Source organism: Rana temporaria, chromosome 9, assembly GCF_905171775.1.
Source record: "Rana temporaria chromosome 9, aRanTem1.1, whole genome shotgun sequence".
Lineage (NCBI taxonomy): Eukaryota > Metazoa > Chordata > Amphibia > Anura > Ranidae > Rana > Rana temporaria.
This window is the reverse complement of record NC_053497.1, coordinates 132,289,898-132,315,271: the sequence shown is the minus strand read 5'-3', so window position 1 is coordinate 132,315,271 and position 25,374 is coordinate 132,289,898. Positions and strand designations below refer to the sequence as shown.

The 25,374-nt window shown below is 47.6% G+C and overlaps 1 protein-coding gene across 1 annotated transcript; it reads right to left on the bottom strand.

Annotated features, from left to right (window-relative positions):
• Nucleotides 1-303: 303 nt before the first annotated feature.
• Nucleotides 304-23,361, bottom strand: CDK20 (cyclin dependent kinase 20). The gene is made up of 8 exons (XM_040324553.1): nucleotides 23,197-23,361; nucleotides 17,454-17,567; nucleotides 12,635-12,823; nucleotides 12,431-12,552; nucleotides 6,422-6,484; nucleotides 6,222-6,345; nucleotides 5,983-6,138; nucleotides 304-1,040 (listed from the first exon to the last, which is right to left on the bottom strand). Exons 1-8 carry the CDS (start codon nucleotides 23,269-23,271, stop codon nucleotides 861-863), a joined length of 1,023 nt encoding a protein of 340 aa, XP_040180487.1. The 5' UTR covers nucleotides 23,272-23,361; the 3' UTR covers nucleotides 304-860.
• Nucleotides 23,362-25,374: the final 2,013 nt, after the last annotated feature.

Genomic DNA, 25,374 nt, shown 5'->3' with positions numbered 1-25,374 from the left:
TGTCTCCTGGGAACAATGACAAAAGCTCCCAGGAGACATTGCGGCATTGAGGAAGTGACGGAATACCCGCACACTACCCGATGAATCCATATACAGGAAGCGGCCAATAACAAAGGATTACTAAGGTTCGCCTGCCCCTGACAGTGACTCGAGCTGGGCATCGCCACTTAGTGAAGGATCGGCTCGGGTGGCTCGGCTGCTCTCGGCTGCTCTAGTCCTGCAAAGGGAACTGAGTTCCTGCTGTGAAAAAAGTGCAGGAACTCCATTCCCACACGTTCCCGCAGGACTTGAGCCCTGACTGCTGCAGTATTTGTAGTTGCTGACTTAAAACACTTTTTTTTTTACGGCGGAACTCCGCTTTAAAGAGGGCAGCAATTGCATCTACTATATTCTCTCCCTACCTGTCATGTGAGGAGTACAAGGGCCACCTTAAAACAAAAAATGATAATTGCATGGCTCTGGCTTCAAAACTTGATCCCGAGCAACCATGCAGTGTGACAGAAAAGTATACAAAGTATCTCTAGGACAGGCAACTAGCATTCTCAGAGGGCAGGTTAGCAATGGCAGCCTCCATCATTTTCCCCTGAAGGGTGTACATTAAGGTGAGCACAAATCTCAGTAGATCCGACCCATTACATTGAAGAACATACTTGTAGATCAACAACCCCCTCTAAGAAATATATACATATACACAGTTGTGTGATAAAATGATAACATGTTTTGTTGTGTGCTGGTGCCACGAGTTCTGGAAGACTCAGATCATGGAGTACGGCCAACACAACAAGTCTTCTGAGTCATTTACAATGAATGTCAGTCTCGGGTTGGTCCATACTATAAAAGGCTTGTGTGGCCACCATAGGTCAGAGTCCTTGGAGGTAATCACTGACCAGTGCGGGGTCCAGCAAACTGTCACCCACAGGCTGTTCTGTATGAAACTCCCTCTGGAGCTGCCGGTTTCTTCTGCCACCTCTCTGGGGGATGGGCAACTCAGAATGGTGTGCGGGAAGGGGTTCAAGGAAGAAATATGGGTGAACGAGGGCCTGTATGGAAGAAAAACAAAGAATCAGTAACATGGCAATGTCAGGTGAGCTGGTGGACTTCTGCCAGCCATTACATACAATGCAGTTAATACAGAGGACTCCTGTCTGCCAACTTGCTGAGCAAGTCAGACTAAGGACTGAAAAGTAGCGTGACAAGTCCAGTGGTGGCTGGTGCTCAAATATTTTTTTTTTTGGGGGGGGGGGGGGGGGGGGCGCAAACAAACTAAAAAAACAAATAAACCCATCAATTGCAGCCACTGTGCCCATCAAACGCAGCCACTGTGCATCCCCTGCCCGCCACTTACCTGTCTCGGTGGGGCAGCGGGTCGCGGCGGCGGTGTCCTCTGCACTCCTCGATGTCTTATCCCGTTCTCTGCTATGATTGGACGCCTGATAGGTGTCCAATCACAGCGCCTGGTAACAGACCCGAGCACCTGATTGGCGGAGTGGTGGTTCAGTGTTGAGAAAATGAATGTATAATCGCTTTCCTAACACCCAGCGGAGTGGTCTCTGTAGTTCTCTGACCTCAAAATTTCAACAGTTAACATGAAAAGCCCAAAAGGGAAAACTAGACCTTATGATCTCCAACACCACCACATTTCTCAGACCAAGGCACCACCTGGTGATGTCCAAGACACGATCGAAGAATATCCGTAGCTTATAGCACAATTATTTCAACCATAGTACAACAAATTTCACAGGAAGGTACAAAACCGGAAAAAAAATAAAAGGATAAGAAAGAGGAAAGACAAGACGACATGGATGAGGGACCAGTGCCAGGACAAGGTCATCCAGCGCCCAGGGCAAAGGTGCCAAACTGTGCCCCCGTCCTTTCCCTTAGGGTTAAGGTGCCCCCCACCCCTGCAATAAACCATTGCACCAGGGGCAACCGTCCCTCCTGCCCACCCCTTGTCCCGGCCTTGATGAGGACTCCACATGAGGTGAAATATATTGGATTCATGGACCCCATATAACCATAAACTCAGCTAATAAGTTATGTGTATGCTCATTAATCATGAAACCAGTTAGGTTGGCTCTTGTCCCACTCCAAAAGGAATTGCCAATTTATGCCAACATCTGCTGATCACAAATCCAGCAGCTAGAAATATATAGGAAAGCTATTTGCTCAGCCCCACTAAGTGTCACGTTTTCAAGTGTCTTTTATAAGCATTTTTTAAACATTTTGAAGCAGAATTGCATGTTTTTGCAGCTTTTGAGAGTTTTTTTTTTTTTGGTGTTTTTCAACTAAAAAGTGTGAAATGTTGCTGATAAAATGGCCAGAGAGGTGCCGTTTAACCACCTCAATACCGGGCACTTTCACCCCCTTCCTGCACAAGCCATTTTTAAGCTTTCAGCTGTCACAATTTGCATGAAAATTGCGCGGTAATGCAACACTTTACCCAAATGAAATGTTTATAATTTTTTTTCCCACAAATAGAGCTTACTTTTGGTGGTATTTGATCACCTCTGCGGTTTTTATATTTTTCGCTATAAACAAAAGAAGAGCGACAATTTTGAGAAATAAGCTACATTTTATCACTTTTTGCTATAATAAATATCCCCAAAAATATATAAAAAAAACAATTTTTTCCTCAGTTTTGGCCGACACCTATTCTTCTACTTATTTTTGTTAAAAAAAAAAAAAACGCAATAAAAGCATATATTGATTGGTTTGCGCTAAAGTTATAGCGGCTACAAAATAGGGGATAGATTTATAGCATTTTTTTTCTTTTTTACTAGTAATGGCGGCGATCACTGATTTTTATCGTGACTGCGATATTGTGGCGGACACATCGGACACTTTTGAAACAATTTTGGGACCATTCACAATTATACAGCGAACAGTGCTATAAATATGCACTGATTACTGTGTAAATGTGACTGGCAGGGAAGAGGTTAACACTAGGGGGCGATCAAGGGGTTAAATGTGTAGCCTAGTGAGTGATTCTAACTGTAGGGGGAGGGGACTGACTGGGGGAGGTGACCGATCTGTGTCCCTATGTACAAGGGACACAGCATCTGTCTACTCTCCCTGACAGGACGTGGAACTCTGTGTTTACACACACAGATCCACGGTCCTGCTCAGTTACTGGGAAATCGCAGGTTCCCGGCGGACATCGCGACCACCGGGCATGCGCATCGTGTTCCCAGTAACGTGGCGGGTGCGCCCCCTGGTGGCTCGGCAAGGCGAGGACGTCATATGACGTCATCTCAGAACGAAAGCACTATCACCTATTGACGGCGGGCGGTAGTAAAGAGGTTAGACGGAAAACGCACAACAAAACACCTGAAAAAAAAAAAACTCACGCTTGTTACGCCTTTCAGGTGTTTTCATTAAAGTCTATGGAGACAAAAGTGCCAAATTCTGCCTGAAAAGTAGCTCATGTACTTTTTTGAGCAACAGACATAGTTACATAGTTAGGTTGAAAAAAGACACACGTCCATCTAGTTCAACCAAAAAATAAATAAATACAATCCCATATATACAATCCTTCACCCTCAGTTGATCCAGAGGAAGGCAAAAACCCCAGCAGAGCATGATTCAATTTGCTACAGCAGGAAACAATTCCTTCCTGATCCCCCGAGAGGCAATTGGATTTTCCCTGGATTAATTTTACCTATAAATGTCAGTACTCATCTATATTATGTACATTTAGGAAAGAGTCCAGGCCTTTCTTAAAGGGGTTGTAAAGGTTTGTTTTTTATTTTCTAAATAGGTTCCTTTAAGTTAGTACATTGTTGGTTCACTTACCTTTTCCTTCGATTTCCCTTCTAAATGTTTTTTGGCCCAACTTACCAACCAACCAAATTGTCCTGTCTAACAATAGGAGTTAAAAAAACAAGAGTTTAGTTTGCACACATATGCGTAAGCTACAGAGCCCCATCAAGGCACCCCATTTTCTGTAGTCCCAACTCTAAATCCTGAGAGCCTCCACAGTGGAAGAATATGCATTAGGACTATGAGTTAGGACTACAGATACTGGGGTGCCTTAATGGGGCCTGTAGCTTACGCATGTATTTGCAAATGTGTGCAAACTAAGGCTGGGTCCACACCTAAGACCAGGGCTCGACAAACCCCGGGCGCCAGTTCGCAATTGCGACTAGAATTAGCGACCTGGGGCGGCACAGCTGGGGTACCTTGTCTCCGTGGGCACACCCCCCCCCCCGATCGCGACGGGCCGCACCGGATGCTAATTGAGGCCGTGGATTTGCTGCCTTCTGCAGCACTATGCTTCTTTCTGGAATCTGGCACCCTCTTGCGGTGGCCATTGGTATGACAAGACAACCAGCAATGCTAATGGAGCTTCCCTGCCCGTTTTCATTGCCCGACAATCTACTTCTCCTAGAACCCCCAAAAATATATATATATATTTTTTTTTATTCCAACACCCTAGAGAATAAATTGTCAGTCGTTGCAATACTCTGTCACACCGTATTTGCGCAGCGGTCTTATAAGCGCACTTTTTTGGGAGAAAATACACTTTTTTTAATTAAAAAAATAAGACAACAGTAAAGTTAGCCCAATTTTTTTTATATTGTGAAAAACAACAATACGCCAAGTAAATTGATACCCATGTCACGCTTCAAAATTGTGTCCACTCATGGAATGGCGACAAACTTTTACCCTTTAAAATCTCCATAGGCGACGTTTAAAAAATTCTACAAGTTGCATGTTTTTAGTTACAGAGGAGGTCTAGAGCTAGAATTCCTCACGTGTGGTTTGAACACCGCTTTCATATGCGGGCGCTACTCATGTATGCGTTCGCTTCTGCATGCGAGCTCGGTGGGGCGGCACGGGGCGCGTTCCTGGCTCCTAATTTTTTAGCTGGCTCCTAAATTCCAAGCAAATTCGTCAAGCCATGCCCAAGACAGGCACACAGCAGGGGTCCGGTGTGTCCCTGTTCTCTGTTTCAGGGACGAATTGGGCCCCAATTTTTTCCTGAATTTGGACCTGAAGCAGAGCCAAAGACACACAGGACACCTGTGCAATTTGCTCCGCAGCCGCCCCCCGGAGATGCGTGAACCAGCTCCATTGTGAGCCGTTCACACTCTCCTGACATGCGAATTAGATGCAAGGAAAACCCACATCCAATTGGCATAAGTGTGAACCCAACCCAAACCCCTGTTTTTAACGCATACTGTAAGGCCTGGATTCACACCTATGCATTTTTAGTGCTTTTTGCATTTTGCATATTTGCACTACAGAACGTGTTCCATAAGAAAACCATGTTAAAGCGGGATTACACCCGCAATTTTTTTTTGAAAAGTCAGCAGCTACTAACAGTGTAGCTGCTGACTTTTAATAAGGACACTTACCTGTCCTACTTGCCCGCGCTGATGGCCCCCCCCGATGCCGATCCCACGATCGATGCAGGTCCCACGCCGCCATTCACACTAGGGGAAACAGGCAGTAAAGCCTTACGGCTTCACTGCCCATTTCCTATCACGCATGCGCGAGTCTCGCGCCGACTTGTGAATGGGCAGCTGCTCTCTGAGAACACACACAGTTCCCAGAAAGCAGCGCGCCCCATTCACTAGGAGAAGATGAAGAAGAAGACAGACCGCGGCTACGGAAGAGGCAGATTACGAACTTCCACATAGCAACAGGTATTTCGGGTGAGTATAATTTTTTTTTTTTTTTCACATTTTTTTTAATGATTTTTGGGCAAATATTTTTTTCCTGGGTGGAACTCCACTTTAATTGGACTGTAGTCCAAATCTGCAAAATGCAAACAGCACTAAAAATACATAGGTGTGAATCCAGCCTTAGACAGGACAATTGGGTTGGTTGCAGGCTGGTCGGTAAGTTGACCTGGGAATTTTCTTTGGTTTTTGTTTTACATGCGTTAAGGAGAACATGGAAGGTTGATGCAAAGGCCAGTTCTAGGTGAGGGCCGTGGCCATTTGTTTGTATTCTCGGGTTCCTCCCGGCAGGACTCACCTCAGTCGCTCGGATCCGGTGGCTGGACGGATACACCAGGAATCGCATGAGAAGCTGCAGGGCTTCGGGGGAAGTGTCCGGTACGATCCGCTCAGGAGGAAGAGGCCGGTGTTCCTTGAATGAGATCTTGTTATAATCTGGCAGTTCGGTAATTTCCTAAAAAAATAAATAAATTACAAAACAAATTAGCGGAGGAAAAGCAGGAAGGTGTGAAGAAGAAACACTGACATTTTACTCACAGGCCAGGTTTTAGCGGTGGGTGTCCCCAAAGTCCGCAGGACGCAACACAACTGTTCAATGTCATTCTCTCCGGGGAAGAGAGGAGAGCCATTCAGGAGCTCCCCAAATATGCAGCCGACCGCCCTGATAGGAAGGACAATGTTATTAGACTTGTAGGCATCAGAGCCTTGATCTCTGGATGAAGAAAGAGAACACTCACCATAAGTCCACTCCTTCCTCGTACTTGCGGGCTCCATATAGCAGTTCAGGGGCTCTGTACCATCTGTAGGGAGACATAAATCGCACCAGGACCCCGATTAACCACTTGCCTACCAGGCACTTTCCACGCATTCCTGCCCAAGACACACACTTTTCAGCTTTCAGCGCTGTCACACTTTGAATGACACATTTTTTATCATTTTCTTTACACAAATAGAGCTTTCTTTGGGTGGTATTTAAAGGGGTTTTCCACCTTTTTTTTTTAAGTTTATTAAAAGTCAGCAGCTACAAAAAGTGTAGCTGCTGGCTTTTAATAAACAGACACTCACCTGCTCCACGGCTCCAGCGACGCGCCGGCCGGGGCTCCACTCCTCGCCCCCCCCTCGCCGGCCGGCGTCTTCATTCTTAGTGTGGGCACCCGGCAGTGACAGCTTTCGGCTTCACGGCCGGGCACCCACTGCGCATGCGCGAGCGGCAGTGCGCATGCGCGAGCGGCAGTGCGCATGCGCGAGTGGCGTGGCGCCGTCCGATTGGACAGGCGCTCGCCTACAGGGAGGGGCTGTGAAAAGGCGATTAAGCCTGTCCAGCCCCTCGGCGGAAGGAGGAAGTGGGACAGGAAGTCCCCTTCTCCTGAAGCCCCCACTCCCCCCCCAAAAAATTACATGCCAAATGTGGCATGTAAGGGGGCGAGGAGTGGGTTGTCAGTAAATTTTGTAACTAAGTAATTTTCCGCCTTCACTGATGTGAGCTGATGAGGCGGCACTGATAGGCTGAGCTGGTGGGCATTGATGAGGTTGCACTTATGGGCACTGATGAGGCGGCACTTATGGGCACTAATAGGTGGCATGGATAGGCAGTACTGATGGGCACTGATGGCCATTGATGGGTGGCACTGATGGGCATTGATTGACAGCAGTGCTGGGCATTGATGGGTAGCATTGATAGGCGTCACCGATAGCCAGAGCTGACTGGCATTGCTAATGGGTACTGATTGGTGGCACTTGTGAGCAGTGGTGGGCACTGATTGGTGCCACCGATTACTGCCACTGGTAAGCAATGGTGGGCACCGATTCGTGACAAATTTTTATACTGTAATCAGGGCACTGATGATCATTCCCCCCCGATTACATTCCTACATGTCCCCCTGTGAGGAGATGCCACTGATCAGCTCTCCTCGCCGCACACTCTGCCAGTGTGAGGCGAGGAGAGCCAATTACCGGCATCTCCGTGTTTACATGTGACCGGCTGTGATTGGACACAGCTGATCATATGGTAGAAGAGCCGCGGATGCAGCTCTTTACAGAGATCGGGGGTCGTGCCGTGTCCTAGCAACACAGCGTGGGCGCGCGAGAGTGGACGTTCTGGAGCGACGTCATATGGCGTCCACCCAGAACGAAAGCCGCACCGCTCCACTGTCATTTGACGGTGGGCGGGCGGCAAGCAGGTAAAAGATCTGTCACAAGATCAAAAACAGAAAGTCAGCATAATAGCCAGGCAATTGGCATTTTCATTAGGAGGCAGTGACAGTCCTTGTAGTTCTCTCTTGATAAACAGAGCCAATCCAGAACCACAAGTGTACCCGCCCCACAATAGGTAAGCTGTATATGCATATAGCAAGGGCTAGCTGATTGGCAGAAAGGGATGGAGGTACAGCACACCATTATATTACAAGAGGCTGCAGTCCAGCCCCAAAGCACTGTGAAAAGTGTGCCAAGTCTGCCAGTATTGGAATATATGAAATGCATCAAAAAAGTAGTAGAGTTTGATAGTTACAATGTTCTCTAGATAACAATACAATTGGCCAATTTTTTGCCTTTTTTGTTTGCAAATATTGTTTAAAGCCGTATTAAACCCAAAATATACTATATTGCATCATACCAATCATCACACGTGTTGGCTGCATTCGTTTTCCTTTTTTAGGCCTCTTTCTCCTCTCGGTTTTCACATGATGATCTGGCCAGTAACAAACCTCCTGTGCCCTCACTCTGGATGAAGAAGCACAGGGGCTTATTTGGACAGCAGCATTGTCAGTCTGGGTGGAGAGGAGTTTTAGCTGGACTAGCAGATGATACATTAAAAAAATTGAAGCCAAATCCAGATCACAATTTATAGGCAGTTACAGAGAAAACTGTTTGTTTTTTTCCTTTTGGGATAAAGGTTTTACATAAATAAAAGCTGACTAATGTAAGCACCCCTGACAGTGGTAAATGGCTTGGCGCCAGGGCCAGCCTTTGGGGTGTGCGAGCTGTGCGGCAGCACAGGGCACCATGGGCAACAGGGGCGCCATGTGGCCATCACAGCTCGCAGAATGTGAGTCGCAGTGAGCAACTCAAACGACCACATGGAACCCGATGGTACCAATGTACCAGGCGGCACTTTCAGGGGGGCGGCAAATTGCGGTCCGCCCGCCATCCCGTTCCGCCTTCTCCACTGAGCCGGCAAATTGCTGGCAGTGTTGCCAACCGTCCGTGAAAGTCCGTAAAAAGATGGCTGCGAGCCGACCATGCAACTGCGCATGCGCCGGCCGGGCGCGGGAAAACTTGTATGCGCTCGGCCGGGCGGCACATGCGCAGTAACGTAATGGCGCCGCCCGCCGCCATTTTTGAATAGATGATCGGGACAGTGTCTCGTGTAGTGCACTCGCCATAGAAGGACTCGGCCGAGCAGGGGTGAGGAGGAGGAGGAGGCGGCGAGTAAAACTGGGGGGGATATGAAGTGAGAGATAGACTGCGCTGGGACTGGGAGCCTGGAGGGTAAACTGGCCATGGCATGCAGGGGAGGGACAGAGACTGATGTGCTCTGTCCACAGTCCACCATCATATAACTTCTCCTCCACATCATCAGTATGCTGTGTCCTCCTCCTATGCCCCTTTCACCTCTCCACAGGTCAGAGCTGCCCTGATGGTGGACAGAGGAGGAGGCCACTGTAAGGGGGTGAGGAGGACACAATCGTATCCGCAGCCTCTATCTGGATGTTGAGGCATTTTGGTGGGCGTGATTTTTTTTTGGAGGGGGGGGCAGCATTTCATTCTTGGTACCAGGCAGCACAATGTCTTGGGGGCGATGGGGGGCGCCACAGAATTAGCTTGCACAGGGCGCCTGAACATCTAAGGCTGGCCCTGCTTGGCGCGTCCCTGTAAACTGATGCATTCTGCTGGGGAGCTTGTTCTTTTGCAAAACAACAGACGCACTGGCTGAATCATCAGATGAAAATAGAAGAATGTAAAAAAAAAAAAAAAAAAAAAGGGAACTATGATATACCGTATTTATCGGCGTATACCGCGCACTATTTTGCCCTGAAAATCAGGGCAAAATCGTGGGTGCGCGATATACGCCGATACCCGCCACGAGTTTGAATACTGCGCCGGCATATACCGAGCGCAGTACACTCGTGAATCTTCGGGCGGTCTCGGCGCCTCTCTCACTGACGTCCTGAGCGTACAGGACGTCAGCGCGACAGTTGCCGAGCCTGACCCTGTTTGAACAGTGCTTTGTGAGATGTTCAAAGCTTGGGATATTTTTTTTTAACCTAACCCTGCTTTTAACTTCTCCACAACCTTATCCCTGACCTGTCTGAGGGGTTCCTTGGCCTTCATGATTCTGTTTGTTCACCAAGTTTCTCTAACAAACCTATGAGGGCTTCACAGAACAGCTGTATTTATACTGAAATTAACCACTTGCCCACCAGGTGAATTCTGGCACTTCTCTCCTTCATGTGAAAATCACAATTTTTTTGCTAGAAAATTAATCAGAACCCCCAAACATTATATATTTTTTTTTAGCAGACATCCTAGGGAATAAAATGGCAGTCATTGCAATACTTTTTGTCACACCGTATTTGCGCAGCGGTCTTACAAGCGCACTTTTTTTGGATAAAAATCACTTTTTTGAATTAAAAAATAAGACAACAATACATTTTGCCCAAATTTTATATATTGTGAAAGATAATGTTACGCCGAGTAAAATGATACCCAACATGTCACGCTTAAAAATTGCGCCCGCTCGTGGCATGGCGTCAAACTTTTACCCTTAAAAATCTCGATAGGCGACGTTTAAAAAATTCTACAGGTTGCATTTTTTGAGTTGCAGAGTAGGTCTAGGGCTAGAATTATTGCTCTCACTCTAACGATCGCGGCGATACCTCACTTGTGTGGTTTGAATACCGTTTTCATATGCGGGCGCTACTCGCGTATGCGTTTGCTTCTGCGCGCGAGCTCGTCGGGACGGGGCGCTTTAAAAAAAATTTTTTTGGTTTTCTTATTTATTTTTATTTAGTTTTATAATTTTTTACACTGAAAAAAAAAAAAAAAAAAAAAAAATTGATCACTTTTATTCCTATTACAAGGAATGTAAACATCCCTTGTAATAGAAAAAAGCATGACAGGTCCTCTTAAATATGAGATCTGGGGTCAAAAAGACCTCAGATCTCATAATTAGACTTAAATGCAAAAAAATAAATAAAAAAAAAAGTCATTTTTTCAAATGACAAAAAAAAAAATGTTTCTTTAAGAGGCTGGGCGGGACTGACGTTTTGACGTCACTTCCGCCCAGCAGAGCTATGAGGACGGGTGAAGGAGATTTCTCCTTCAGTCCCGTCCCCGCTCAGCTGCCGGACACATCCGATCCCCTCCGCCGCTACCGACGGCTCCGGTAAGCGGCGGAGGGCGCGGGAGAGCGGCGGGAGGGGGGGGGCCCCTCTCCCGCCACCGATAACGGCGATCTCGCGGCGAATCCGCCGCGGAGACCGCCGTTATCGTGTACACCACCGCCCCCTGAAAAGATGAATATCTCGGTTGTGGCAGCAGCTGCTGCCGTTATCGAGATATTCAACTTTAAAAAGAGGACGTCTTTTTGACATGGGGCGGTGGTCAAGAGGTTAAATACACACAGGTGGACTCTTTTTACTAATTAGGTGACTTCTGAAGGCAATTGGTTCTACTAGAACTAGATTTTTAGTTAGGGGAATCAGAGTAAAGGGGGATGAATACAAATGCAGCCACACTTTTCAGTTTTGTTTATAAATAAATATGTGAAAACCATTTATCATTTTCCTTCCACTTCACAATTATGTGCCACTTTGTGTCTATCGCATAAAATACCAATAAAATACATTTATGACAACACAAGGAGAATTTCACTTTTCCAAGGCGCTGTATCCGTTTGGCTGGAGATCAGCTTTAAACTATAAAGAAACCAGATAAGCTGCTCTTTAACCACTTAAGGACCCCTCACTGTATATACACGTCATTTTTTTAAAGATGGATATCTCGGTAACGGCAGCAGCTGCTGCCACAACCGAGATATCCATCTTTTCAGTGAGCGGTCCTCTAAACGAGAACAGTGGTCTCCGTGGCAGATTCCCCGCAAGATCACCGTTACCAGCGGCGGGAGAGGGCCCCCCCCTCCCGCCGCTCTCCCGAGCCCTCTGCCGCTTACCGGAGCCGTCGGCAGCGGCAAAGGCGCATGCTTCTTAAAGGGACATTTTCTTGTTGTCATTTTTTCAAATGATTTTTTTTTTTTGCATTTTAAACATGGGATCTGAGGTATTTTTGACCCCAGATCTCATATTTAAGGGGACCTGTCGTGCTTTTTTCTATTACAAGGAATGTTTAACTTTACTGTTGTCTTATTTTTTAATGAAAAAAAGTTAATTTTTTCCAAAAAAAGTGCACTTGTAAGACCGCTGCGCAAATACGGTGTGACAAAAAGTATTGCAATGACCGCCATTTTATTCTCTAGGGTGTTAGAAATAAAACATTTATAATGTTTGGGGGGTTTTAAGTAAATTTCTAGCAAAAGAACTGTTTTAATCTTGTAAACACCAAATCTGAAAAACAGGCAAGGTCCTTAAGTTGTTACTTTAAGACGCCCCCGAACTGGGAGTAAAGCTCGCTGAATGCCATTGTTAATTTACATTTTTAAACAGTTCCTCCTGCCAGACGTGATCGCTGGAATAGACACTTACCACAAGGAGTAGAATAATTAAATGCAGATAAAAATCTCTACTGACCGGGTGGCTACTTGATGACTGTACAAGCGTCCCCGGTCATTGGAGAAAACCCGGGCTAGGCCAAAGTCGGCAATCTTCAGAATGCCGGTGGAGCTGATCAGAAGATTTGCTGGTTTTAGGTCCTGAAAGGAAGCAGAAGCTGCTGAGTAGGCGTAAGACAACGCTGAAATATTTAATGTATAAAACAAGCTGATAAGTACCTACCCGATGCATGATGGAATTCTCATGGCAGAACTTGACCCCTTTCAGCAGCATCATCATATAGCCTTTAACCTGGGCCTCAGTCAGCGGCTGGTCAGAGTTCCTGATGACCTCAGAAAGGTCGGAGAGCATGTACTCAAAGACCAACACAAACCCTGTGCCATGTGGAAACATATCTCTCAGTTTAACTACCTGAAATAGGATAGAGGGTGGAAGGTAACTAAAAAACAAACTGGTAGATGGCATTGTGGGTAATAAGCTCAGTCATTTTCCGAAAGCCCAATTCCACCTTAAACACAATGGGGCCGATTTACTAAAACCGGATAGTGCAATATCAGGTGCAGATCTGCAGAGAAACCAATCAGCTTCCAGTTATTTTTGTTAAAGCCTAATTGAACAAGCTGAAGTTAGAAGCCGATTGGCTACCATGCACAGCTACATCAGGTTTTGCACTCTCCAGTTTTAGTAAATTAAACCCCATCGTAATATATTGCAGATTGCCAGTCCTAATGCCACGTACACACGATCCAAATATTGTACGAAAAAATGACGTCGGTGGAAGAATCGTCCGATAATCGGATCGTTGGTACAGGGCTTCTGTGAGCCGATCATGACGGTTCATCCAATATTATTTTATCAGACAAATTTTCCTTGTACGATACCAGATCGTACGATTTTCGTTTGGTCAGTACAGTTGTCGTTAGGGGTGCAACGGATCAAAAAAAATCACGGATCGGATCGATCCTCAGGTCAGGAGTCACGGATCGGATCATTTTCGGATCAGCAAAAAAACTAAAAAAATAAAAAATCTTGTTACACCCACCTAATCACTATCCATCCCTCTCCACCCTGGTGTCACCTCCCTCCACCCTGGTGTACAGACATGCTCCCCAGGTGATGGTGTAGCTCCTACCTGCAGGTGCAGAGCTCACTGATGTGGTCTCCACATGTCTGCAGGCAGTTCCGGGTCTGTAGTGAGCGCGCCGAGGCGGGGAGGCGTGTCACGCTGTGCTCTGACAAGCACACGGGGGTGGAGCAAGATGGCCACCGCTCCGGAGCTAGGCCTAAGCCGGGGACTTTCCTACGGCCGAGGCTCCGGAGCGCTCCGCGGATCGCGTGGTGTGCCGATCCAAACGGGGTGACCCGTTCGGAGCACGGATCGGTGACGATCCGTTGCACCCCTAGTTGTCGTCCGAAAATACAACACAAATACATTACAACACGACATCACTTCCGATTTTTTTTCTGTCGTACGAGAATTTTCGTGACTTTAGCAACCTATTCAATTTCTACTTGCGACGATCTGTCGTCCGATTTTCGGATCATGTATACGTGGCATTAGATGTGGTGGCTGCATTAGTTCGCCCCCCCCCCGGCCCCTTCCCTATATTTCCATCTGGTGATCCTGCAATACACTTCCTGTCCTAGTGTGAAAGCCGGTTCACACAGGCGCAACGCGACTTTGCGAGGCGACCTCAACACGACTTGAGCGTGAACCACAGCGCGACTTGAAGTCCCCTCCAGGACAGGGGACTTTGCCAGTGGCCAATCAAAGAGTAATCAGCTCTGTGGGAGGGAGGGGTTTGCCGAGAAAACTATTTTCTCTTCCTGGAAAGTTGCTTCAGTTAAGACAGGGGATCCGACTTGGAGGTGACTTCCATTGAAATCTATGGGTACAAGTCGGATAGAAGTCGGATTGAAGTAGTACAGGAACCTTTTCTGAAGTCGGAGCGACTTCAGAAGTGTACATTAAGACACCTCCATTCACTTCAATAGAATTTGACATGTCGCGCGACTTTAAGTCGGATCCCAAGGCGCCCCTGTGTGAACCGACTCTTAGAATGCTCACTCACTCTATGTATGGTATTTATTTATTTATGAGCAGCAGTGTCAAACTAGAAAGAAAGGTGTTAGAACTACAGAACATGCCCTATCCTACACTTCTCCATAAGAGTGGAAGAGTTTTAAGGTCTACAGGGATAGCTGGAATAACGGTGATCAAAGGCAGAGAGTATAGCCGGTCATAGATGGAATAGATGGATCTATTTACCAGGGACCAGCCGAAATTCAATCTATCTATGGGCAGGCAGCATGTCAGATTTTCAGCTACAGCCACTAGCAATAACCATTGTGTTCTCCCGGCAGGGACAGGTCCCCGTGAACACCCCCCGCCAGGAGAACACAATAGGCCGGATTCAGATACAATGGTGTATCTGTCAGGCCGGCGTAACGTATCTTAGATACGTTACGCTGCCGTAACTTTGGGCGCAATTTCCTTATTCAGAAAGAACTTGCGCCCTAAGTTACGGCGGTGTAACGTATGTGGGCCGGCGTAAGCCCGCCTAATTCAAATGGGGATGTTGGGGGCGTGTTTTATTAAAATTTGTCTTGACCCCGCTTATTTTACGTTTTTTTTTTAACGGCGCATGCACCGTTCGTGAAGACATCCCAGTGCGCATGCTCGAAAATCCGCCGCAAAACGTCATTGCTTTCGACGTGAACGTAAATTACGTCCAGCTGTATTCGCGAACGACTTACGCAAACGACGTAAAAATTTCAAAACTCGGCGCGGGACCGACGGCCATACTTAACATAGGATACGCCGCACATACCCCTTATATAGCAGGGGTAACTTTACGCCGGAAAAAGGCGAACGCAAACGACGTAAAAAAAAAAAAAAAGGGCCGGGCGGTCGTTCGTTTCTGAATCGACGTAAATAGTAATTTGCATATTCCTCGCGTAAACAAACGGAAGCGCCACCTAGCGGCCAGCCTGATAATGCAGCCTAAGATACGACGGTGTAAGACACTTAAACCTGTCGGATCTTAGGGATATCTATGCGCAATTGATTCTCTGAATCAGGCGCATAGATACGACCGAGCGCACTCAGAGATACGACGGCGTATCAGGAGATACACCGTCGTATCTCTTTCTGAATCTGGCCCAATGGCTCTAAGGGATGGATTACTCCAGGGCTCAAGTTATCAAGTCCTGAGCTACTAGCCAGGCCTTAAAGGGGAGGTTCACCCTAAAAACTACTTTTTTTTATTACACTGGCCCCCCACATTACAATACGATTAAGGCTATTATTTTTTTTTTTATGCTGTACATACCTTTGTACAGCATATTCACCCGTGCATCCGGGTTGCGAGTCCCGCGGGAGTGGGCGTTCCTCACATGCTGGTGATTGACGTTTTGCCCAAAAACGAGCTCCCCCCGTCGCGTAAGCCGCGTCACGGTTGGCGAAAGTAGCCGAACGGCGAGTCGGCGCTATACTGCGCATGCGCATCGCCGTGCGGCTCCTTTTGCCAATCGTGACGCGGCTTACGCGACGGGGGGAGCTCGTTTTTGGGCTCCCGCGGGACTCGCAACCCGGATGCACGGGTGAATATGCTGTACAAAAGGTATGTACAGCATAAAAAAAAAAAAAAATAATAGCCTTAATCGTATTGTAATGTGGGGGGCCAGTGTAATAAAAAAAAAGTAGTTTTTAGGGTGAACCACCCCTTTAAGGCCGGGTACTCACGGACAAACATGTACGGTGAAAGCGGTCCGTCGGACCGTTTTCACCGTACATGCCTGCCAGAGGGCTTCTGTACGATGGTTGTACACACCATCGTACAGAAGTCCGCGCGTAAACAATACGCGGGGCGTGTCCGCGTCGTCGACGCGGCGATGACGCGGCGATGACGCGGAGACGTGGGCGGGCCTGCCATTTAAAGGCTTCCACGCATGCGTCGAAGTCATTCGACGCATGCGAGGGACGGCGGGCGCCTGGACATGTACGGTAGGTCTGTACTGACGACCGTACATGTCCGAGCGGGCAGGATTCCAGCGGACGGTTTTAAAACACGTCCAGGAATATTTGTCCGCTGGGAAAAGGCCCGGCGGGCAAATGTTTGCTGGAATTCGGCCCGCTCGCGCCCACACACGACCAAACATGTCTGCTGAAACTGGCCCGCGGACCAGTTTCAGCATACATGTTTGGTCGTGTGTACGGGGCCTAAGAGTTACTTGCCACCAGTTGCACCACCCAACACCTACCCTACCCTGCCCCTAAACACACCCTCGTAAATGATGTCATGAAATTACACTGTTAAAGGTTTTATTCAGAAGTTAAAAAATAACAACTTTAACAATATTAACATGAAGCATATCAGTGACCATCAGTGCAGCACATCACTGCATAGGGATCACAGGGAGGAATCGGGAGGAGAGCTGGCCAGATCACACAGAGAAAAGATTACCTGCTGTAAAACAGCTTGGATCTGAAACGCCGGCCGATGCCAAACAAAGTCCCGCCTCTTATGGTAGACAGCACACTGATTAAGTTTCCCGGCATTGGACCAGTGTGCCGTCTATCATAGGAGGCGGGACTTTGTTCGACAGCGGCCGGCATTTCAGATCCAAGCTGTGTCACAGTGGGAGATCCTCTCTCTGTGTGATCCGGCCGGCTCTCCTCCCGACAGTTGGCTGGCTGATTGTTGCGCTTCTTCTGCCACATGCATTTTTTTTTTTTTTACAGGGCATCAAAGCAGCCTGGGGGGGCACTGCCTCCCTGCCCCCCAGCCCAGTCCGCTCCTGCTCCACACTCACTCTCAGTCGATTTCCACTTGCTTAATGCGAGTGGAAATGTTGAGGGCTGGGCTATAGGTAAAAAAAAAAAATGGAAATGGACTTTACAAAACTGAAAACATGGCTAATTCACCAGAGCAAGAAGTTCGTCCAAGGTGCAAAATTTCACTCAAATGTCAGTTTACTGCAGTCAAAAAATGAAGTTTTGATCATCTGCTATAGGTTAGTACTCTGTCTGGTCACTCACATATGGATTGTCTTCTATCTCCCGTAGAGCTTTAATCTCTCGTAGGGCCTGATTGGGAATACCCTCCTCCAGTTTTCTCAGTGCCACCTTCTTCAGAGCAACAGCTTCACCCGTCTGGAAAACAACAACAAAAAAAAATCTAAAGCTGGAACACACACACACGTGTTAAGTTACTGCCATATAGCCAGATTCACGTACGCCGGCTTAACTTTGTGCGGGCGTAGCGTATGTCATTTACGTTACACCGCTGCAAGTTAGAGAGGCAAGTGCAGTATTCACAAAGCACTTGCTCCGTAAGTTGCGGCGGCGTAGCGTAAATGTGCCGGCATAAGCGCGCCTAATTCAAATTGTGAAGAGGTGGGCGTGTTTTATGCAAACAAAGCATGACCCTACGTAAATGAAGTTTTTAACGAACGGGGCATGCGCCATCCGTGGACGCAACCCAGTGCGCATGCTCCAAATTACGCCGCAAAGACTCATTGCTTTCGACGTGTACGTAAATTACGGCCAGCCCCATTCACGGACAACTTAGCAAAAATGTAAAAATTTGACGCGGTTCCGACGTCCATACTTAACATTGGCTGCGCCATCTTTTTGGTGGTTTATCTTAACGCCTTACGTAAACGGCGCATCTTTACTGCGACGGGCAAGCGTACGTTCGTGAATAAGCGTATCTCGCTGATTTACACATTCTAGGCGTAAATCAGCATACACGCCCCTAGCGGCCAGCGTAAATAGACAGCTAAGATACGACGGCGCAGGCGGTCGTATCTTAGCAACATTTAAGCGTATCTCAATTTGAGAATAGGCTTAAATATACGACGGCGCAGATTCGGAGTTACGACGGCGTATCTACTGATACGCCGGCGTAACTCTACCTGAATCTGGCTAATAATCTTTATCTAAAGCTATTTTTACATGTTTGCTGTACCATATTTCATTACAGAGATGTGTAGAGTCTCTTATCTGTAACTGTATTTCATGCAGCCTCCCTGATCTGCAACGGCTGAGACAAAATCTAAGCCACATTGAAAGCGTTTTGTTTTTATTCAGTCAGATCCGTAGTAGAGGAGAACAGGAGAATACTTCTCTGCAGCACTCCTAAGCAGGAAACGCAATTTGCATGAACAAAAATGGCTGCGCTGTATAAAAACCAGACAGGGGCTTCAGTAAAAACATGGCAGGGGCTCTAATCCTTCCACACTCTATCCAAAACTGGAGAGACAGGCGGAGGAGGGTAGGGTAAGGGAATGATTTGAGCTCAACACACATTTAAAAGTGAAACTTGTAGTAAAGGGACTGAGGCGCTTGGTGCGCTGGCAGTAAAGCGCCGCTATTTTTATCAGCGTTTTACCGTCGTGTTTGCTGTGATTTTAGGGCACTAGCGGGGAGATTTCATACTTACCCTACCCCACCCTCCTCCCCCGTCTTCTCGCCGCGGTGCCTAGGTGAGTAGTGGTGATGCAGACGTGTAGACCCTGAATAGTCATGGCCCTTTGGCTGTATAGATGACAAGGTTTTGTCATTCACATTAGTGGCTGAACAGTTACAAATATGTAGAAGAAAAAAGGTCACATATATGTATACCGGGTGTGTGATTATTTGCTTGATCAAAAGAAACGCGACAATAAAGCGGCAATGGCGCACACTGAATATGCCCCCTCTGGACAGATAAACTTCTCTGTTTAGCAACCCTTGCATGCGACATCAAGAGGAACTGCCCAGGACAGTCACAAAAAGCTGCCTGCACATTTGGAGCTACAGTGCCACATAGTGGTATATGACAGTATGACACTTTACAAAATCTTCCTAAAGTTGAACTGAAGGCAGACATACAAGACACAGATAATGCAGCTCTGTAATCCACATCCTTAAAGCCTAAGTGCGGCTAAAATAAACACAAGAAATCGGTATGAGGATGTATAGGATGTATCCCTTGTGCTGATGTTAGGTGAAATCCTCCTCCATCCACGCTCCCACCCAGGGGCGTACCTAGAGCATTTGGCACCCAGGCTGATCCTAAATCCGACATCCCCCAGGTGGGAAGGTGGCGTACTGACGTCACGTGTAGCGCCTCCGCGCACTGCGGCCTGGAACCTAGGAGAATCCTCCTCCCCCGGGCGGCCAGGCCCCTCCTTCGTCTCTGCAAAAAGGCACCAACCGACCCGAGGATAGTTATCGGGCGCCAGACAGAAATACATGTAACAGGTAGTGGCACACTTACTATGTGCTACTGCCAGTGCCGTCACTAGGGTTGGTGTCACCTGGTTCAGTAAAATATGGAGTCAAACCCCCCCCCCCCCCCCCCCCCCACATTAAAAAATGTTTTTGCCGTTTTCTAAAAGTGCGCCAAAGATGCAGCATGCTGGACTTTTGAAAAAAATATGTGCACCTTAAAGCGGGAGTTCACCCAATTCGGTTTTTGTTTCTATTTTAGCCTTAGATTCCTGCTCGTTTTGTCTAGGGGAATCGGCTATTTGTTTTAAAATATGAGCCGTACTTACCGTTTTCGAGATGCATCTTCTTCCGTCGCTTCCGGGTATGGGTCTTCGGGAGCGGGCGTTCCTTCTTGATTGTCAGTCTTCCGAGAGGCTTCCGACGGTCGCATCCATCGCGTCACTCGTAGCCGAAAGAAGCCGAACGTCGGTGCGGCTCTATACTGCGCCTGCGCACCGACGTTCGGCTTCTTTCGGAAAATCGTGACGCGATGGATGCGACCGTCGGAAGCCTCTCGGAAGACTGTCAATCAAGATAGGAACGCCCATTCCCGCAGCCCATACCCGGAAGCGACGGAGAAGATGCATCTCGTAAACGGTAAGTACGGATCATATTTTAAAACAAATAGCCGATTCCCCTAGACAAAACGAGCATCAATCTAAGGGGAAAAAGTGTCATGTACGGGTGAACCCCCGCTTTAATAGAAATCTATAGAACTGCAGCTATAACTGCGGGTAAAATGTACGAAGACCCCCTTTACATCACACAGCCCCCTTCCCCTCCTTTACATTACACAGCACCCTGCACCTCTGGACCCCTTTACATTACACAGCGCCCACGCCTCTGGACCCCTTTACATTACAGAGCCCCCGCACCTCTGGACCCCTTTACATTACACAGCCTTTGTACCTCTGGACCCCTTTACATTACACAGGCTCTGCACCTCTGGACCCCTTTACATTACACAGCCCCTGCACCTCTGGACCCCTTTACATTACACAGCCTCTGTGCCTCTGGACCCCTTTACATTACACAGCCCCTGCACCTCTGGACCCCTTTACATTACACAGCCCCTGCACCTCTGGACCCCTTTACATTACACAGCACCCTGCACCTCTGGACCCCTTTACATTACACAGCACCCTGCTCCTCTGGACCCCTTTACATTACACACCACACCCCCACCCCCTGCAGCTATGTCCCTTCCTACCTTATTTGTCCATGCAGAGTGGGAGAGCGAAGCAGGGAGCAGAAAGGGAGAGAGAACAGCAGCTCAGAATAGACAGCGGGAGCTGTCGGAGATAACGTTCCAAGTTAACCAGCAGGTGATTGGTTGCTAGGTGGTCCGGTAGTAAGCGCTGAAGGCAATCCAGCGGCCGGCCCTGGGTGTCACCCATCTGTGGTCCTTGTGTCCTTTAAACACAGATTGTGGTAAAGGGCCAATCACAGCAGACCTTTACCATGTGATCAGCTGTGTCCAATCACAGTCGATCACAATGTAAACAGAGTTGCCCATTATTGGCTCTCCTTGCGGCCGGCACCAAGGGGTTACTACTGCTTTAAAGCGGGGGTTCACCCCAAAAAAACAATTTTTAACATTACATCTAGCATACTAAGCACCAAGGATGAGCTCTGGCTTGTTTGCATAGAACACGTGCAGAGCTCGCCAGGAAGTGTGCAAGGCGCTGCGCTAATAACAGCATCGGGACAATGTCTCCCTGGCTGTGATTAGCACAGCGCCGTGCTCACTTCCTGGCGGGCTCTGCACGTGTTCTATGCAAACACGCCAGAGCTCATCCTTACTAAGCATACTAAGGACATTTGCTTTGGGCAGGTAATTTTTTTTTTTTCTCCATACATACCTTTATATTCTGATTTTGTCCAGGGCTTCCGGGTTCCGATGACTGCGGGACTGGGCGTTCCTATCCTTCGGTTCGATGATTGACGGCTTGTGAAACAGGTCCCCTGTCGCACAACGCACGTCACCAGATTTCGGCGCCTGCGCAGTCAGCTCTACACGGCGGGCGCAGGCGCCATATAGTGCCGACTCGCAGCTTGGCTATTTCCGGAAATCTGGTGACGCGCGTTGTGCGACAGGGGACCTGTTTCACAAGCCGGAAATCATTGAACCGAAGGATAGGAACGCCCAGTCCCGCAGTCATCGGAACCCTGAGGCAGGGATAGGAACGCCCAGTCCCGGAGTCATCAGAACGCGGAAGCCCTGGACCAAATCAGAATATAAAGGTAAGTACGGAGGAAAAAAAGATGACCTGCGGAAAGTAATAGTCCTTAGTATGCTGCCTCTAATGTTAGAAATTCGTTTTTAGGGTGAACCCCCGCTTTAAACTGTGTGTGCATGAGGACTTGTCAGTAAACTATTAACAAATCCTTCATCCAGCGAACAGCACTGGGCACAGTGTTGCCAACCTACCAGATTGAAATTTACTGGCACGACACCCGAAATTTACTGGCGCAGCCACGTTTTTACTGGCATTTTTTAGGTGCAAATTTCAGTATTTAGGCTACAAAGAAGTACGCTAGGCAAATAGCAATGTGATTTAAGGTAAATATTAAGGTAAAAAAACATATTTTTGTTATTTTCGATATAAAAAAGGCAAATTATTTAGTCACATCACCCCCTGCCTCCACCCCCCTCTGCGGTGCCACAGTCTCCCCCTGCCTCCAAACTCCCTCTGCCTCCAAACTACCCTAGGCCCCCTGCCTCCATCCCCCTCTGCGTTGCCACCAACAACCCCTGTCTCCATCCCCCGCCCTCTGCGATGCCACCATCCCCCTCTGCGGTGCCACCAACACCCCCTGCTACTAACACCTCCTGCCTCCATTGGCCCCTGCCTCCATCACCCCCTCCCTTCATTGCCCCCTGCCTCCATCCCCCTCTGCGGTGCCACCGCAGCCACTATCACCCCCTGCCTCCAATCTCCATGCGCAGTTCCAAGCCGAACCGATCTTGGCTATTTTTACTGGCACATTTCCGCAACCACGGACATCTACGAACGGGGGAAAAAAGTGCCTGTTTTTACGAACTGTCCGTAAAAATACGGACGGTTGGCAACACTGACTGGGCATTCTCCAGGTCCACCCACATCAGGGGTACAAACAACATTCTAACAGACAGATCTGTATACACACTGCAGAGTATGACAGGCCGCACCACCAGAGATCAATGGGGCTGCAACCCCCACAAACAGTTGTGGCACAGTCCCACAATGCCAGCTGCTACCACCCTCTGAAAAGAGATCCATTGTGGATTGCCATTCAGAGGGTGGTAAGCTTACCACCTGTCTGAAAGAAGCCTGGCAAGGTACGAGGGAGGGTGTCTCCACAAGGCACAGGGGACACCTGAGAAGAGGGAGGAGGGGCAGCGATCCTAGGACAGCTAAGGGGTAAGGGAGAGGCTGTATACAAGGAGGGTGCATGATGCAGCCACTGCTGGAATACAACACAACACACACAATGATCCTCCAGTGAGACCAACACCGCCCTCCTTATTCCCCCAGCCGGTCACCTCGATGTGTTTGGCTTTGAAGACGATCCCATGAGCTCCTTCCCCGATCCGGCCCAGCAGGCTGTACTGCTCCATCTTCCCGGCCCGAGACGCTGCCCGGCGTTACCTAGCAACACAAAGCACTTCCAGGTGACAGCGAGCCCAGCCGGTGTGGCACCGCCCTTTTCTGTACTGGGACCGCCCCTCCGCTGTGGACCACAGCGCCTCATTCTCTGCTGGGGCCGCCCCTCCGCTCTGGACAGCACCGCCCCTTTCTCTGTTGGGACCGCCTCTCCGCTATCGATAAACAACGCCTCTTTCTCTGCTGGGACCGCCCCTTTGTTTTGCCACATACCGGAGCGTCACGTGGGTTGGGGGTAGGGAAGTGCTGGAGTAAAATGTGTGAGAACAGTGCAGATTATTTCTGGTCACATGACTCCCTCACCACATAGAGTCCTGTGTGTCTGAGGAGATCCTCAATGGATTTATGTTACAAGACAAGGAAGACCTAGAACCTCTGTCAGATGCTTATGGCCATGCTCCCTGGTTTGGGGACTGCACAGGAAGTGAGGAGAATCTCCCTGACAGGGACACACATTCTAATTGTTTCTGACAACATTATTTTATTGTATTGTTCCTGTGTCCCCAATGCATGATTTCTGCTCACTTCCTGTGCTGGTGACAACACCGGGAAACTTTCCTTTAAGAGAAACAATCATTTAAAAGTCTGAATATGTTGTCACCCTTTCTGATTTGACTGTGTTAGAAAAGAGAACCAATGTAAAATTTTCAAACAAAAATCAATACGTGCATTATGTCCAATCATAGGTGATCACATGGTAACCAGGAAGTGCTGTTTATCGGCCTTTCCTGTTTAGCATGGACAATCCGCGCTACCCCCACTGTGCAAAAAGTGCTAATATATGCAAAAAGTGCCAATGTGTGCAAAAATGCGCGTATAAATAAAAACTGATGCATAAAAGTGCAAAGTTGATGAATTAAATAAATGTATAAAAAAAAGGAAAAAATAACTCAATCTTGATAGATAATATGACAGGTGCTGCAATTACAAGATAGCTGGAATAAACAGCTAAAAATGAAAGTGTTAAAAAATAGGTAAAAATGCACAACCAGTAATAGATGCAAATAAAGTGCAAGCGGGTAAAATATTATTGACCTAAACCAGTTCAATATGACTTATGCCAAACAATGTCCAATTCAAGACAGCTGTAAACCAGCTTGCTGCAATCCGAGGTGCACAGGACCAAATCTTCATCCAATGTTTCAGCCAAGCAGACGAAAAATAATATACAGAGGTGCCGCTTACCGAATCTGTTGGATCTCTATCACGGAGATCATGAGACCTCAGCACCCAAGGGATCACCCAAGGAAATCCACGGCAGCCGGTCACGTCTCCAAACAGATCCTCTCCTCCAACAAATGTCTGAGAACTGCAGCCGGTCTTACCATAGACAGGATTCACTCCCAACAAAAAAAACGTGATGGACGAGGATAATTTAAAAGAGGAAAATAAAAAGCTTCATGGTGTAGTACTTTAAAAATAATAAAGTCCCTTTATTCCAAAATACAGGGTTACCGACATCATTAACCACTTGCTTACTGGGCACATAAACCCCCTTCGTTCCCAGGCGAAATTTCAGCTTACGGCACTGCGTCGCTTTAACTGACATTTGCGCGGTCCTGCGACGTGGCTCCCAAACAAAATTGACGTCCTTTTTTCCCCACAAATAGAGCTTTATTTTGGTGGTATTTGATCACCTCTGCGGTTTTTATTTTTTGCGCTATAAACAAAAAAAAGAGCGACAATTTAAAAAAAATATATATATATTTTACTTGTTGCTATAATAAATATCCCAATTTTTAAGGCAGATACGTACTTTTCAACGTTTCTGTAAAAAAAAAAAAAAAAAAATCGCAATAAGCGACTGGTTTGCGCAAAAGTTATAGCGCCTATAAAATAGGGGACAGAATTATGATTTTTTTTTATTATTTTTTTTTTTACTAGTAATGGCGGCGATCTGCGATTTTTATTGGGATTGCGACGTTATGGCGGACACATCAGACACTTTTGACACAAATTTGCCGCCATTCACATTTATACAGCGATCAGTGCTATAAAAATGCACTAATTACTGAGTAAATGTGACTGGCAGGGAAGGGGTTAACACTAGGGGGTGA

Excerpts from the sequence above, each read along its gene's own strand:
- CDK20 (XM_040324553.1), bottom strand. The coding sequence starts at position 23,271 with ATGGAGCAGTACAGCCTGCTGGGCCGGATCGGGGAAGGAGCTCATGGG. Across the intron at positions 12,824-17,453 it reads AGATAGAAGACAATCCATAT|GTAGTTAAACTGAGAGATAT; the intron begins GTGAGTGACCAG and ends ATCCTATTTCAG. Across the intron at positions 6,485-12,430 it reads AGTCATCAAGTAGCCACCCG|ATGGTACAGAGCCCCTGAAC; the intron begins GTCAGTAGAGAT and ends GTCTCCCTACAG.